This window comes from Syzygium oleosum, unplaced genomic scaffold (genome assembly GCF_021117445.2).
Source record: "Syzygium oleosum isolate NSW1041296 unplaced genomic scaffold, Sole_v2.1 Sole_v2.38, whole genome shotgun sequence".
NCBI lineage: Eukaryota > Viridiplantae > Streptophyta > Magnoliopsida > Myrtales > Myrtaceae > Syzygium > Syzygium oleosum.
Window position 1 is genome coordinate 2174778 of NW_026607522.1, and position 12808 is coordinate 2187585.

The 12808-nt window shown below is 39.7% G+C and overlaps 1 protein-coding gene across 1 annotated transcript; it reads right to left on the reverse strand.

The window, feature by feature from the left end:
* Positions 1-4180: 4180 nt before the first annotated feature.
* Positions 4181-5833, reverse strand: LOC115692930 (probable aspartic proteinase GIP2). Its single transcript, XM_030619920.1, has 2 exons — positions 5306-5833; positions 4181-4963 (listed from the first exon to the last, which is right to left on the reverse strand). Exons 1-2 carry the CDS (start codon positions 5831-5833, stop codon positions 4181-4183), a joined length of 1311 nt encoding a protein of 436 aa, XP_030475780.1.
* Between the last annotated feature and the right edge of the window lie 6975 nt (positions 5834-12808).

A 12808-nucleotide genomic window follows, 5' to 3' on the forward strand; every position in this document is an offset into this window, starting at 1 on the left:
ATTCAATCATAAATCTTTGGGTTAATATCACAAAAAAACTCCAAACTAGTACATCTGTGACAAATTTACTCCAAACTAATTTTTTGATCACCAAAAACTCCAAACTGATACACCTACGATAAATTTACCCTAAACTAATTTTTTGATCACTAAAAACCCCAAACTGGTATATTTGTGACAGTTTTACCCTTTGTTAGTTTCCGTTAAATTAGATTAATACCATAAAAAATCATAAACTAGTACACTTGTGACAAACGGAGGGTAAAACATAAAACCAGTACATCTATCAACTGCCGTGTGTCATTTAACAAAACAATTTGACGGTAAAATTTAACGGAAACAGATTGAGGGTAAATTTATCATAGTTGTACCAGTTTGGGTTTTTTGCAATTTGGGGTAAATTTGTCATAGGTGTATCAGTTTGAAGTTTTTCGTGGTATTAACCCTAAACATTTCAATTTTTCTAAATTGGTAAAATTTTTTTGACAAATTACCAATTTAGTTTTAAATCTTTTAATTGTGCCAATTTAGTTGTAAGCCTTTTGATGATTGACCAATTTACTTCTTCCAGCCAATTTTGACTGGAAATTGTTGATGTGGTGATATTGTTAGCGCTAGCCGTTCTATGTGGCACAGTTAGCACTGACGTTAATAAATTTTTTACATTTTTTTAATTTTCCTAAATTTATTTGAATTTTTTCTTTCTTTCTTTCTTCCTCTGGCCTATTGTCGGGCCTCGACGATGGCCGATGATCGGCTAGGGGTGAGGTCAACATCGCCAAATCCGATAAGGGGCTCGAGTGACCTCACCCTTCCACCAGTGAGACTTGACCCTCGCCAAATTTGGGGCGAGGGTTGAGCCTCGCCCAGCGACTGTGAGGAGACTCACTAGATCCAGCTAGGGCGAGCCTTGTCGAGGCTTTGGCCGGTCATTGGCCATCGCCAAGGCCCAGCAACTGGCCAGAGGAAGAAGGAAAAAAAGAAAAGAAAAAGAAAAACGTTCAAAAAAATTATAAAAAAATGTAAAAAATTATCCATGTGAGCGTCAACCGCCCTACGTGGCGCGATCGGTGGGCATTCGGCATTGATTAAACCTCCACGTCAGTAAATTCCGGCCAAAATTGGGCGGAATGACTAAATTAACCCAAATTGATGCATTTAACCCGTTTTAACTCATTTCCATGTGGTACAAATCTAGTGATCCATACTCGACCCGACCTTTGCCAACCCATATCTAATCTGACATTTATCCAATCCATATTACTAAAACACTTCTATATTTAACCTAATTTAGGTGTTAAGATACACGTGTGAGTTGTGTTAGAGAAGCTCCACATCGGATAATTGATGTGGTGTTGAGCAGTTAATATATCCTAGTTGGTGTATAACTCATTGGCTTAAGCTTTTGAGTGAAGGTGGGTCCAACTGGATATATTAACGGGCTCGAACTTGAGCTCCCTCTTGGCGATTTCCCTAGGTGAAGGTATCGGGCCTCTGCTGCGCATTGCCCAACAAATGGTATCAGAGCCGATGGTTGATTGGTGGGCCTCCAATCTGTTCCGTTGTTTGGTGAATATCTCAAGAAAGAAATCTCATGATCGACGCTTGTTTCGGGTGGAAATTGCCATTACGGTTGGTCTGGCGAGAAGTGACCATGGACAGTTGGTTTGGTGACGCGATAGAGACCTTGGGTGATGCAATCCCAAGTTAGCAGTTGATGATGGTTGTTGTGTATAGTTGCAGGTGCATTGCAATGACTTGGAGATTCAAGTTGGGATAAGCTGATGTAGAAGAATACCTAAATTAATGGGGAGTAAATCTAACACTGAGCTCACATATGAGGGGAAAATTATTGAAATACACGTGTGAGTTGTGTTAGAGAAGTCCCACATCGGATAATTGATGTAGTGTTGAGCAGTTAATATATCCTAATTGGCCTATAACTTATTGGATTAAGGTTTTGAGTGAATATAACTTATTTTAGGTCTCACAATGCTAAATCCATTTATGACCAATTTACTGAATATAACTAATTCATATAGTGATCAAACCCATCAAATATGGGTTAAGAAATGAGTTCATAACCTATTTTGATAAGCCACGTGTAGGGACTTGCTTTCAATCTTATTGCGTTTAGTGCAGCCAAGTGCAACTTGCTCTAGCATGCTTGCTTAGCCGAGAAATTTTAGTCTTCGTCTGTTCCACAATGGCACTTTCGAAGCAGAGCAAGGTTATCGGGTCTTGCGGAATCGAATCTCAGATTAAAGGAACGATCAGAGAATGTTGATATGGTTTTGGACAATAATGTACCGGATTTTCCTAGCCGTTGGAAGCTGCTTCTATGTATTCACCTACAAATCGTGACTTATTTGATTATTTTCTTGGTGTAGAAGCCAACCTATTTTTCTTGCTTTTTAGGTTACATTAGATTCAGACTATTGGAAAATATTGGGGAATTCAAGCTGGTGACTCTCCATGGGCGAGATTGCAGAGTTATTCTTTGATTTTATTTCACCTAGTTATTTTTTTCTCGAATATTATGTTTCTTTCTCATTTGACGAGGAAACTGCAAATGTGGCTTTTTGTGGTCTTTTTGAGACTGTTAGAAGAATTCTTCATTTAATTTTTCTTGAAATTGGGTCGGTTTTTAATCAATGAAAGTATATTTTAGTGAAAAATGTTTGATTACCCATTGCTTTTGGTATCTACAACTACTAGTACTAGTACTATTACAACGACTACTACTACTACTAATAATAACAATACTAAATAATGACAATGGTACTACATTGCTAGAGCATCTCGGTTCGTGTCCGAGTGATGGCATGGCATCTTCTCAAACAAATACAATAGTCTTATAATTAATTTAATTCCCGATTTCACTTCCATAGATTACTATTATTATTATTTAGCGGCATTTGTAAAGGTCACAATAGATATATTATTTTTATTGTCATATAATTTAGCGGTTTTTAAGGTGGACATTAACAACAATTGCTACTATCGGTACTAGAACTTCAAGTGATACAGCCCGTAGTAGAGATAATGTAATAATCTTTTTGTGACACCTTAGATTTAACAATTATATTACCGTTACGTCAAAATGCGCGAGCTAATTTCAGTTTTCATAGATTTATCTCAGAATCGTTTTCCGCTTATTCGGCATGAATTTTGTTCATTCCAACCTCGCTGAAGCCTGTTAGGAGCTGCTCATTTTCTAGACCCTTTGGCCTCGGCACCCATTCCTTGCTCTCGTCGGACCGGGTTGGTACAAGCCCACTAGCTTCCGCATGTTTCGTTCTCGAACCACACATCTACTGTAGGGGGTCCCGCTTTGATACCATATTATGAGGCCCTAGATTTAACTCACTCGAGGTATTATCCGCTTCGACCCATCCCATACCGAACCTCAGGGTTTTTTCCTTTGGTGTACATGTGGATACTTTCTCAAGAGGTCACCCATCCTGATAGTGCTCTCACTTGAGCACGCTTAACTTTGGAGTTCCAAACTTAAGCATTGCCACTATGTCAAAAGGCGCATATGTGAGTTAATTTAAGTTTTCACACACACACACACACACACACATATATCTCAGAATCACTCTCCCCCTGTTCGGTGTGCAATTTAATTCATTATTGTCCCTTTCATCATCCTAAAAGTCTGCTAGGAACCGCTCCTTATGTGGGTCCTCTGGTCTTCGCATTCATTCTTCAATTTCGTCAAACCGGGTTCGTTACACTTTTAGCGGTGATTAAAATCACTACTAAAACAGTAACTAATTGGTACTGAAAGTCAAATTTCTTGCAGCACAACTACAAAATGACACGTCAACAATCGTGGTGCGAGCTCGCGTCTCTCTCTCCTAGTACATTGCATTAATGTTCGCAAAACGTGTTAAGGGTCGCCCACTAGGCTGGAGATACGTTGCACTTTTTGGAGAAATCAATTTAAATTTGGATATCACGTTGATGCGGCATATGCTATATCATAACAAAACTTTCTCGTTAATCTAAAGGAAGGGCCATTTTTAATCACAATGCAGAACCAAATCCACCTTTTTTTTTGGATACTCAAAGATAATCCACTTTAAAATTAACAGAATGAGAAACCGAGTACAAGGATAACGTTAAACGGTGGAAAACGAGCACGACGATGGATTATTTTAAAGTATCCGCTTCTTTAAACAGAAGAAGTAAAGTTGAAGTTGGCACAGTTGGTTTGCATGAACAAGAGCGAGGAGGTGAACCCCAGCCTCCGTTTCACGAGATCGAATTGCAAGAGATTGTCCTCCAATTGATGCCCTCCGACAACCACAGAAGTTCTCGGGTTCAAGCCGCCGTCGACAAACCCCAAGCACAAGACGTCATCCTTCACTTGCACCATCGAATTCGCTCCATAGATCTTCCAAGACACACTCTTATAATGCAACCCCAGATCAATGGTGGGCACAGGCGGCCCGACTCTTGTACTCCCGAGGTTCTTGGAGCTTATGCAGTACTGGAACGGCTTAACACTAGGAACCCGAGTCATGCCCTCAGTTTTTTCCATGAATACTTTGAGGACTGCCGTGAAGATTGACCTCTCCATCACGGTGTACGGATCAAAGGTGCTGATCTTCGTACCCCCCTTGCCTTCTTTGTCGATGTTCAATAGCGACATGTTTAGTGGAACCTCTCGGCTGTTAATCTTGATGGAGGTGAGACAGATGAAGTAGTCCGTCGAAGGGTCATCCTTGGAGTAAAATCTTCTTGTGCTCTTTGGGTTGTGTATTAGGGGAGTGTACATGAGGGACTTAGAGACCTCTTTCTTGAGTTGGAATTCATATGGTACGTCGCCGAAGATGATGACTCCACCTGATTGCGAGGATGAGCTCAAGCACATGGCAAAGATCCGTTGGAATTTGAAAGCCGAAGCAAACAGCGAAGGGAGGGAAACTAGCGATCTTCCAAGCCCGGCAATCCCCTGAGCAAAACATTGTTAAGTCCGTGTTAGCATATACCTTAGCCATGATATTAATCAATAGACAATATATAATGCACTTCATTTATTTAATGAAACATTAATGATGTGTGTGTCTATATATAAAATGTGGTTTTGGAATAAAATGTGATCGGCCGTCACGTTTTATGTATGGACCGAATTATCAAACAATCATTACAACCTTGGGAATCATGTGTGGTCCACACACGATTGAGATGGTGCGGCCCATCACTATCCAACATATGATTGAGATGGTCCAAATTAGACCGAATCTAGGCGAGTACTTAAACTGTCATATGGCCTATTAAATATAGTGCGTCATACCTTAGCCCCACTAAAGAGGCCTCTGAGAAGCGAAGGAGTACTTGGGGTGCAAGAGAAGAGCAGCCCTGGAACTAAAACCATGGGCCCGGAGCTCCTCCCATCGGTCGATTGAATCGACACGGCATCAGTCGCCAACTCACCAAGGTTGGAGAGGCGGGTGAACGGGTTGTAAGAGAGATGGCTGCAAGAGTCGTTGTGGCATCCCGGTACATGCGGAGGGGGGCATTTAACTACACAAGCCCCAGATCGTGAGATCTTACAGATTTTGGAACCGCATGAGACAGGCCTATAAGAAGAAGAGACATAACCCTTCTCGCACTCCTCCCACATGAAGTTGCCTCCGACATCAATGGTCAGCTTAATGGGCACAAGAGGGGTTCTTTGCTTGATTTGGGTGGTGTATTGTAGTAATGAGGAGTCCTTAGTCACAGGAAGGAGAAGGGCCTTGGGTTGAAAGGTTTTGGCTTGAGTTTGTGAGATTGTGAGGACGAAAAAGGAAAGGAAAAGCAAATTACTAGAATAAGCCATGGTTGCAAAGTGGTTTGTAGGTGGATTTGATGGTTTGGATTGGTGGGTCTTTTATAGGCGCTTGAATATTTTTGGACCATAACCTTTTGAATCTCTATGAATGAGGTCAATTGTAACTGTGGCAGGAGTCAAGAAGCAACCAAGAGTTAGAAATTTAATGTAGATGGTGCGTGGAAAGATAACAGAGGCGCCATAGGTATTATTGCACGATCGTATAGAGGCTCAGTTGTCCAAGCGTGGACAAGACGAGGAAGATAGAACTCGCCAGTGGAAGTGGAAGCTGCAGCTCTTCTTCTCGCATGCAAAGCTGCTCAATCCCTCGGCATCCACAAGGCGGTTTTTGAAAGTGATTGTAAGGTGTTAATTGATGCTATTCAACAAAAGGGCATTTGTCCTTGGTGTATTCATCATTTCGTCTCGGATACTCGCTTACTTCTCAGCAACAACCCAGAATGGAGTTTCAAGTGGATCAATAGATCTAGTAATGTTGCTGCTCATGAGCTTGCAAAATGGGTTTTTTATCATTTAGGAAATGCTTCGTCTTTCTTTTTTAATGATGTCCCATCTAGAGTCAAATACTTAGTGTTAGCGGAGTCTTCCTTAATTTATCGTGTTGATGTAGGCTCTAACTCTTCTGTGTAATTTTGTACTTTTCTGATGTAATGGAAGGTTCGATTTAGCAAAAAAAAAAAAAAAACGTTGGGAGTGAGATCTATCGGGACTAGAGACCTTATCTTCAGCGGATTTTAAGGCATGGGGAGGACTGACAAAGTGCAATTTGTTTTGACTTTAACTCTCTCGAATCCGTGAGTTTTAGCAAAAAAAACTCTCTCGAATCCGTGCCAATGAGATTTAAAGAAGTCGGTGACAACTAATTTTTTGTCGGTTTGTCCATCATTACTCGTGTGAATGGTGAAGATAGAAGAAAATGGAGACGATTCCATCGTTATTTTGACTTAAGTTTAAGATCAATTTCGTCAAGGGTTATACTATGCATAATCACTAAATAAATATCCACGATCTTATTTCCTTTACAACTGCGTAATTTACATCCAATAGTCGAGTTTGTGGCTGAAATTTTGGCCAAAACGGAGTTTGGATTGAATCCCGGAAATAGAGATAGATTGAAGTTGTGTTTAGACATTACAAGGAACTCACCTTTTAGTCGCGTGACTGTCATGCCACTAATGCTCCAAACCATCTCTTAAACTTCTACATTGCGAATATTGGATGCTGCATTACACCTGTAGTGAATTGAAATAGTGGCGCCCAACTGGATGTCACTGAATGTTTTAATTTTAGCGGTGTTGACACCTAAAATTTGGCTACCTCATATAGTCATTCGTTGCATAAAAAATTTGGAGTCGATCTCAATCCCTAAACAAAATATTATTGATTTGCATAATAGGAGCATTTCATAAATTGTATTCTAATTTGACTACGGATAATGGTTTAAAGCAAAAGGCTTTTGAGCTTAATTTAATTACTTGGTCTAAGCCCGTGAGAACATAAAATTCAGCAAAACCCATCGAAGACCTTAGTGGCCGAAATTTGCATGTGGAGGGGCACATGGAGTGCTTGATTTGGAAAGATTGCAATATCTGATCAAAATTGGGGGAAATAAAGTTATTATTCTTTGGAAATTTCATTATATGGAGATAATTAGATGATAATATGTTAACTTCCTAAGATGCGACCCCTTTGAGCTAAAATACGAAAGTCATATCTTGAGAGAAAGCGTCAATCCAAGCTTACATAAACCTAAGGTTTTCTCAACATTAGGGGGTTTTTGGCAAATATAGAGAAAAGAAGCACAGTTCACATAAAAAAGAAACAGAAACGCAAGAGAAAAACCTCTACTTTTTCTACGGTCATTCCCACACGGCCGAGCTCCGCCGCTCTAACCCCTACCGGCATCCCATTGAGCTCCCGCCTCAGCCTCGGATGCCTGACAATCCTCAGCCTGTGTCTGCGATTTCCAATAGTACTGGTCCTTCACAACACAGTCGTGTCTCCTGCAGCATACCCAAGTTCCTGCACCAGTCCTGCTGCCGCACCCAGCATACTCTTTGACGGTTTTCCGGCGATCAACGGGTGCATTACAGACGATTTCAGCGGTTCACGTCGCTACCGCCTTGAGTCTCGACACTCCACTTGCGCCAACAAGCATTCTGTTGGCCTTTCAACGCAGCAACGCCCTCATTACGCCTGCCGGGTTCTCACCACCCTGGACGTTGCCGTGAACCTTGCCGCTGATTGTCATTCAAGTCGAGATATCAATTTAGGTAGTCTCCTAAACTACGATTAAAATATTTAACTACCTAATTTGAAATTATATGATTCTAACTCAATTTGATTTGATTTGTTAGACATTATCGAATAGTCAATCTTCTTATTACAGTCGCTTCTTATATATGCATGATTATTGGGGATTTGATCTATGGGACTAAAGATTGGACGCTCAATTAAATTTTATTTCCTTTTTTTTTGCTATTAGGATTGCATATAGGCTGCATTCAAATTAATTTAATAGCATACATGTCACTTAGATTTCTAGTTCATTAATGCATGTTAAATTAGAATTCATGTAGTCATAAAATTTAAATGAAATCATGCTTATCATAAAAGAAAACCCAAAAAAATGTAATTGACATTACATTTAGAAATCATGTTTAGGTCATGCATACATTGTTTGGTTTTTAGTTAACATTTTGCATAACACTTGTATTGAACATAATGGTGCTTTACTTTTGCTTTGCTTAATGTATTGAGGTTTTTGCCATTTTTCTAGCAATTTATTTATTGCTTTGATTATTGAGTGTTAAATTCTTGTTTGTGCACTCACATGATCACCCATTGCATATTAGTTGCGCATGATTAAAATTGATAAAGACTATTTGCAAAAATATTTTCGAAATAAAGATAAAAGGTACCGAAAAGACGTAGAATTTATCAAGGTAATCAAGTCTACCTATCCATGAAATCTCTAGTTTTTCACGGATGTAAGATGTTCTCCCACATTTTACTTGGTTTATAATTGACTTGTAATAAACTAATGGTGACTCCAAAATGAATAGAATTACATGTTAGACGATTTAATTAAAACCCTGAAGTTGCAATTGATATGAGCTTGAGAAAGTCCGCGCTAAGCAACAATATCATCTCTTTAATAAGTAACAGTTCATGCCCGCCTAGATAGCTTTATATCACACATGTATTTAGAATAAACAAAAGCAAAAATGCCATAAAAAACTCCAAACTATGCCTATTGTGACACATTTACCTTGAACTTTTTTTGTAACATCAAAAACCCCAAACTATGCCCACTGTGACATATTTACTCTAAAATTTTTCTTATGACATTAAAAACTTTAAACTTGTACATATGTGACATATTGACCCTCCATCAATGTTCCGTTAGATGATTTTTTAGCCAAAACAACGATGTTTTTATTTCACTTAAGCCATATGGACACCATGTCAATACTCTTTACTTTCTAGTATCTATGTGGACAGATTATTAATAGTTCTCATTGATTGAATTTTTATGGAGGGTAAATGTGTCATAAAGGAACAAGTTTGGGATTTTTGGTGTCATAAAAAAAAATTATGATAAAAGTGTCACAGTAAGTATAGTTTAAGATTTTTGGTGGAGCCTAAACAAAATTATTTGTTGCCTTTAGTCTCCTTTGGCCACCCTAAGGCGACAGAAGGCAATTCAAATGCGACAAAATTGAGAAACATTTCGTTGCCTTATGTCACTTTTTTTTTTTTCCAGAAAATAGGCTATTGCAATAAACATTTTTTTTTGCTTTATGGCGTAGCCCGACGCAGACAAGGACACCTCCTCTTATGGCGGAGTTGTGAATCTGTCTTTGTGGAGGGATCGGCCCTTAATCACGTTGATGAACTCCCAGCACACAGTTGCATCATCTTCTCCTATAAATGGAAAATCAAATAAAAAATGTCGTTAGGACTTCATATAAATTTCATCTTGCTATAGGATTAATTAGTATTGTAAAGTTTATGTCGCATATTGCATGTCATCTAAAGAGTCGCATATTTTTAGGACTAAATTTTACTAAGGATTCCACATAGATAGCTTTAGTTAATAATTGCAGCTCATACATTATTCATGTTGCATATAGATTACATATTATCAAAGAAAAATACTAAAAAATGTATTAGCATTGCATCAGTAAATCATTATCTTTCTGATAAATTAAAGTCATTAGGTCATGTTTAGTGTCTTAGGATTTAATTCCTCATTTTTATAAAGAAAAAACATCAAAAGATAGCCTTTCACATATTTTGAATAATAGGATTAATCCATGTTAGTTCTATCTCATGTCATAGCATTCATGCCATATTAGTATTGCATTTAGGTTGTATTTAATTTATTATAGCATAGTATGCATGCCATTAGGATTTTCTAATATTTCATTAATGCATGTTAGGTTAGAACGCATATAATTATAGCATTTAAATTGAGTTATGTCTGTCTCATAAACAAGAAAAACCAAAAAGAACTATTTGTCTTCGAATTTTATGATTAGGTCATGCATTACTAATCTATCATCATCACTATGAAGTAAAAAGAAAAGAAAGTAAGGAATATTACTCTAACATGCATGATAGATTTACATGATATCAATTTGTTGTCCTTGCATAATTACATTTAGAAGCCATATCTAGGACATGCATATATCATATAGTTGTTGTTTGCTTCCTCATCAAAATTTACAGAATCCCTGTTTCATTGGACGATAATGAGGCTTCACTTTTGTTTACTTAGCGTATCCGGGTTCCTTAAATTTTTTGCAATTAATTTTTCGCTTTGATTATTAAGTGTTATTTTATTGCTTGTGCACTCACATTGTCACCCATCACCTATTAGTGGTTTAGGATTAAAATTGACAAAAATTGCATGCGAAACGTTTTCAAAATAAGGTGAAAAGGTAAGGGTTTTAGAGTAGTCTAGCGCAATCAAGTCCCCATATATATGAATCTCTAGCTACTATAAGTAAAATATACTTAGCATTTTACTTGAGTGTCGAGTCGATCCATAACCGATTGGTGGAACCTCCAAAAGGTATAAAAATTGCATGTTAGATTAAGACCACAAGTTACGATTGGTATGGGCTTATTAAAGTCCGTTGCTAGGCATGCCACCATTTTTAAATGAGTAATTGCTCGCTCTCACCTAGTAATAAATTAGCGTTCTCTTAGTGGTTCACCATGAGAAAGGTCATTACAACACCCAAAAACGACCTTTGATAATAATAGACAAAAAACAAACTTAGTTGATATTAGTAAAGTTTGGTGAATAGAGTCATCGATGAGCTCAACAGTCGAAAACTTGAAGAGAATCGACAATTTCTCCAATAAAGTTATCGATAGCGTACATCAGTTATCGACAAGAACCTTCACTAGGGATGAAATCATTGACATCGACATGTAATGTCACACCCCGAACCTTACGGTGCGCGACAACCCAACCGAGGTCGATTCAGGTGTGACGTCCCAGGACGCGTCGCCGACCCAACACCCAACACAGAGAATCATGCACACGCGGAAGCAACATAAACACCCGTGCAATTTAAAACACATGATCAGGGATAGCACAAACAATAATCAGCATTATAAATAAACACTTGCATTAACATCGGGAAACATATACAATATCCATTTACAGCATACGCACAAAAACCAAAAGCGGGTCAACGGCCACTACTAACAAAAAATGGGGTAAGTGGCCAGGCGGTTAGACTACTACCTAAGGTGGGGCTCCGATCAAAAAGGTACTGGCCCGACCTATCTGAGGCTAAGGCTAACCCTAAGGAACCCAGTTCGGGTCGGATCCCGAGGTCTCAGAGGAACTGTCAGACAGCTCGACCTCGGAGTCTAGAGAATCCAGCTCGGACTCGGCCTCTGCCGGCTCCTCCTCAGAATCCATCTCCTCAGGCTCGCCCTCCTGCTCGGGATCCTGCTCCATCGGCTTTGGCTCCTCGTTCGACTCCATCGGCTCCGGGTTAGAGTTCCAATCCACCGGCTCCTCGTCCATCGGGTCGAACTCGTCAACCTCCCAGATAACAGGCCGGCGGCTAGAACTAGAACTCCCCTCGGACGTGTACTCGGGGCTCGCCAGGTCTCCATCCTGACACTGGGGATCTACCTCACCTAGCCCGTTGAACGGGACGTCAAAAGTCCCGAGGGGCCCAAAAGTCCTAGAGTAGTCTCTGAAACACCAGGCTATATACTCGTGGGCCTGAAATTGCTGCTCGTCCACATCAACCTATACTGTGGTAAAGTGTCTACTATACGTATCCCCGTGCCCTACGGGGTACTCGGTCACGTCCCGGTCTATCCGTGACGGGATCCTAAAACGTATTGGTACCTCAGACATCTTCAGAGCCGGGGGTCTAAAAAGTTGGGCTTTTAACAATAATGAGAACGAATCTCAGCGAGTAAAACCCCCTAAATCTAAACTAGGCTAACATGCACCTCCGGACAGGCAAACGAAACACATATAACCAGTAACAATTGACAATCAATTGACCTAGGCCCTCGGGCCCAGTCGAGCACACAATTGACCCTGCAGGTTAGGCATAATATAATCACTATAATGGCACATACACGACAGGCTTATTCACACGTACGCCATACACATGCTCATGCTCATTAATGCCTGCATTACATACGAGTCACCGACACTCACATGCTTGCACACTTGCCAATGTACTCTTGCACACATATGCCATCAATATGACATGCTTATGATCCGGCTCAATAATGTACACTTGCACACTGCCAATTTCTCATTTAGAGCTCGACTCGCGTAAAACGCATCAGGTCTGACCCGCATAAAACGCATCAGGTCTATTCAATATCCAACACTTCCTGGCCCGCGTAAAACGCATTAGGCCCAGTGTCTCTAGCCCACGTAAAATGCATTAGGTTGGCCGTCTTCCGGCA

Coding starts and splice junctions, on each gene's coding strand:
- LOC115692930 (XM_030619920.1), bottom strand. CDS start 5,833: ATGGCTTATTCTAGTAATTTGCTTTTCCTTTCCTTTTTCGTCCTCACA. Junction 4,964..5,305: donor GCCTCTTTAGTGGGGCTAAG/GTATGACGCACT, acceptor TGTTTTGCTCAG/GGGATTGCCGGGCTTGGAAG.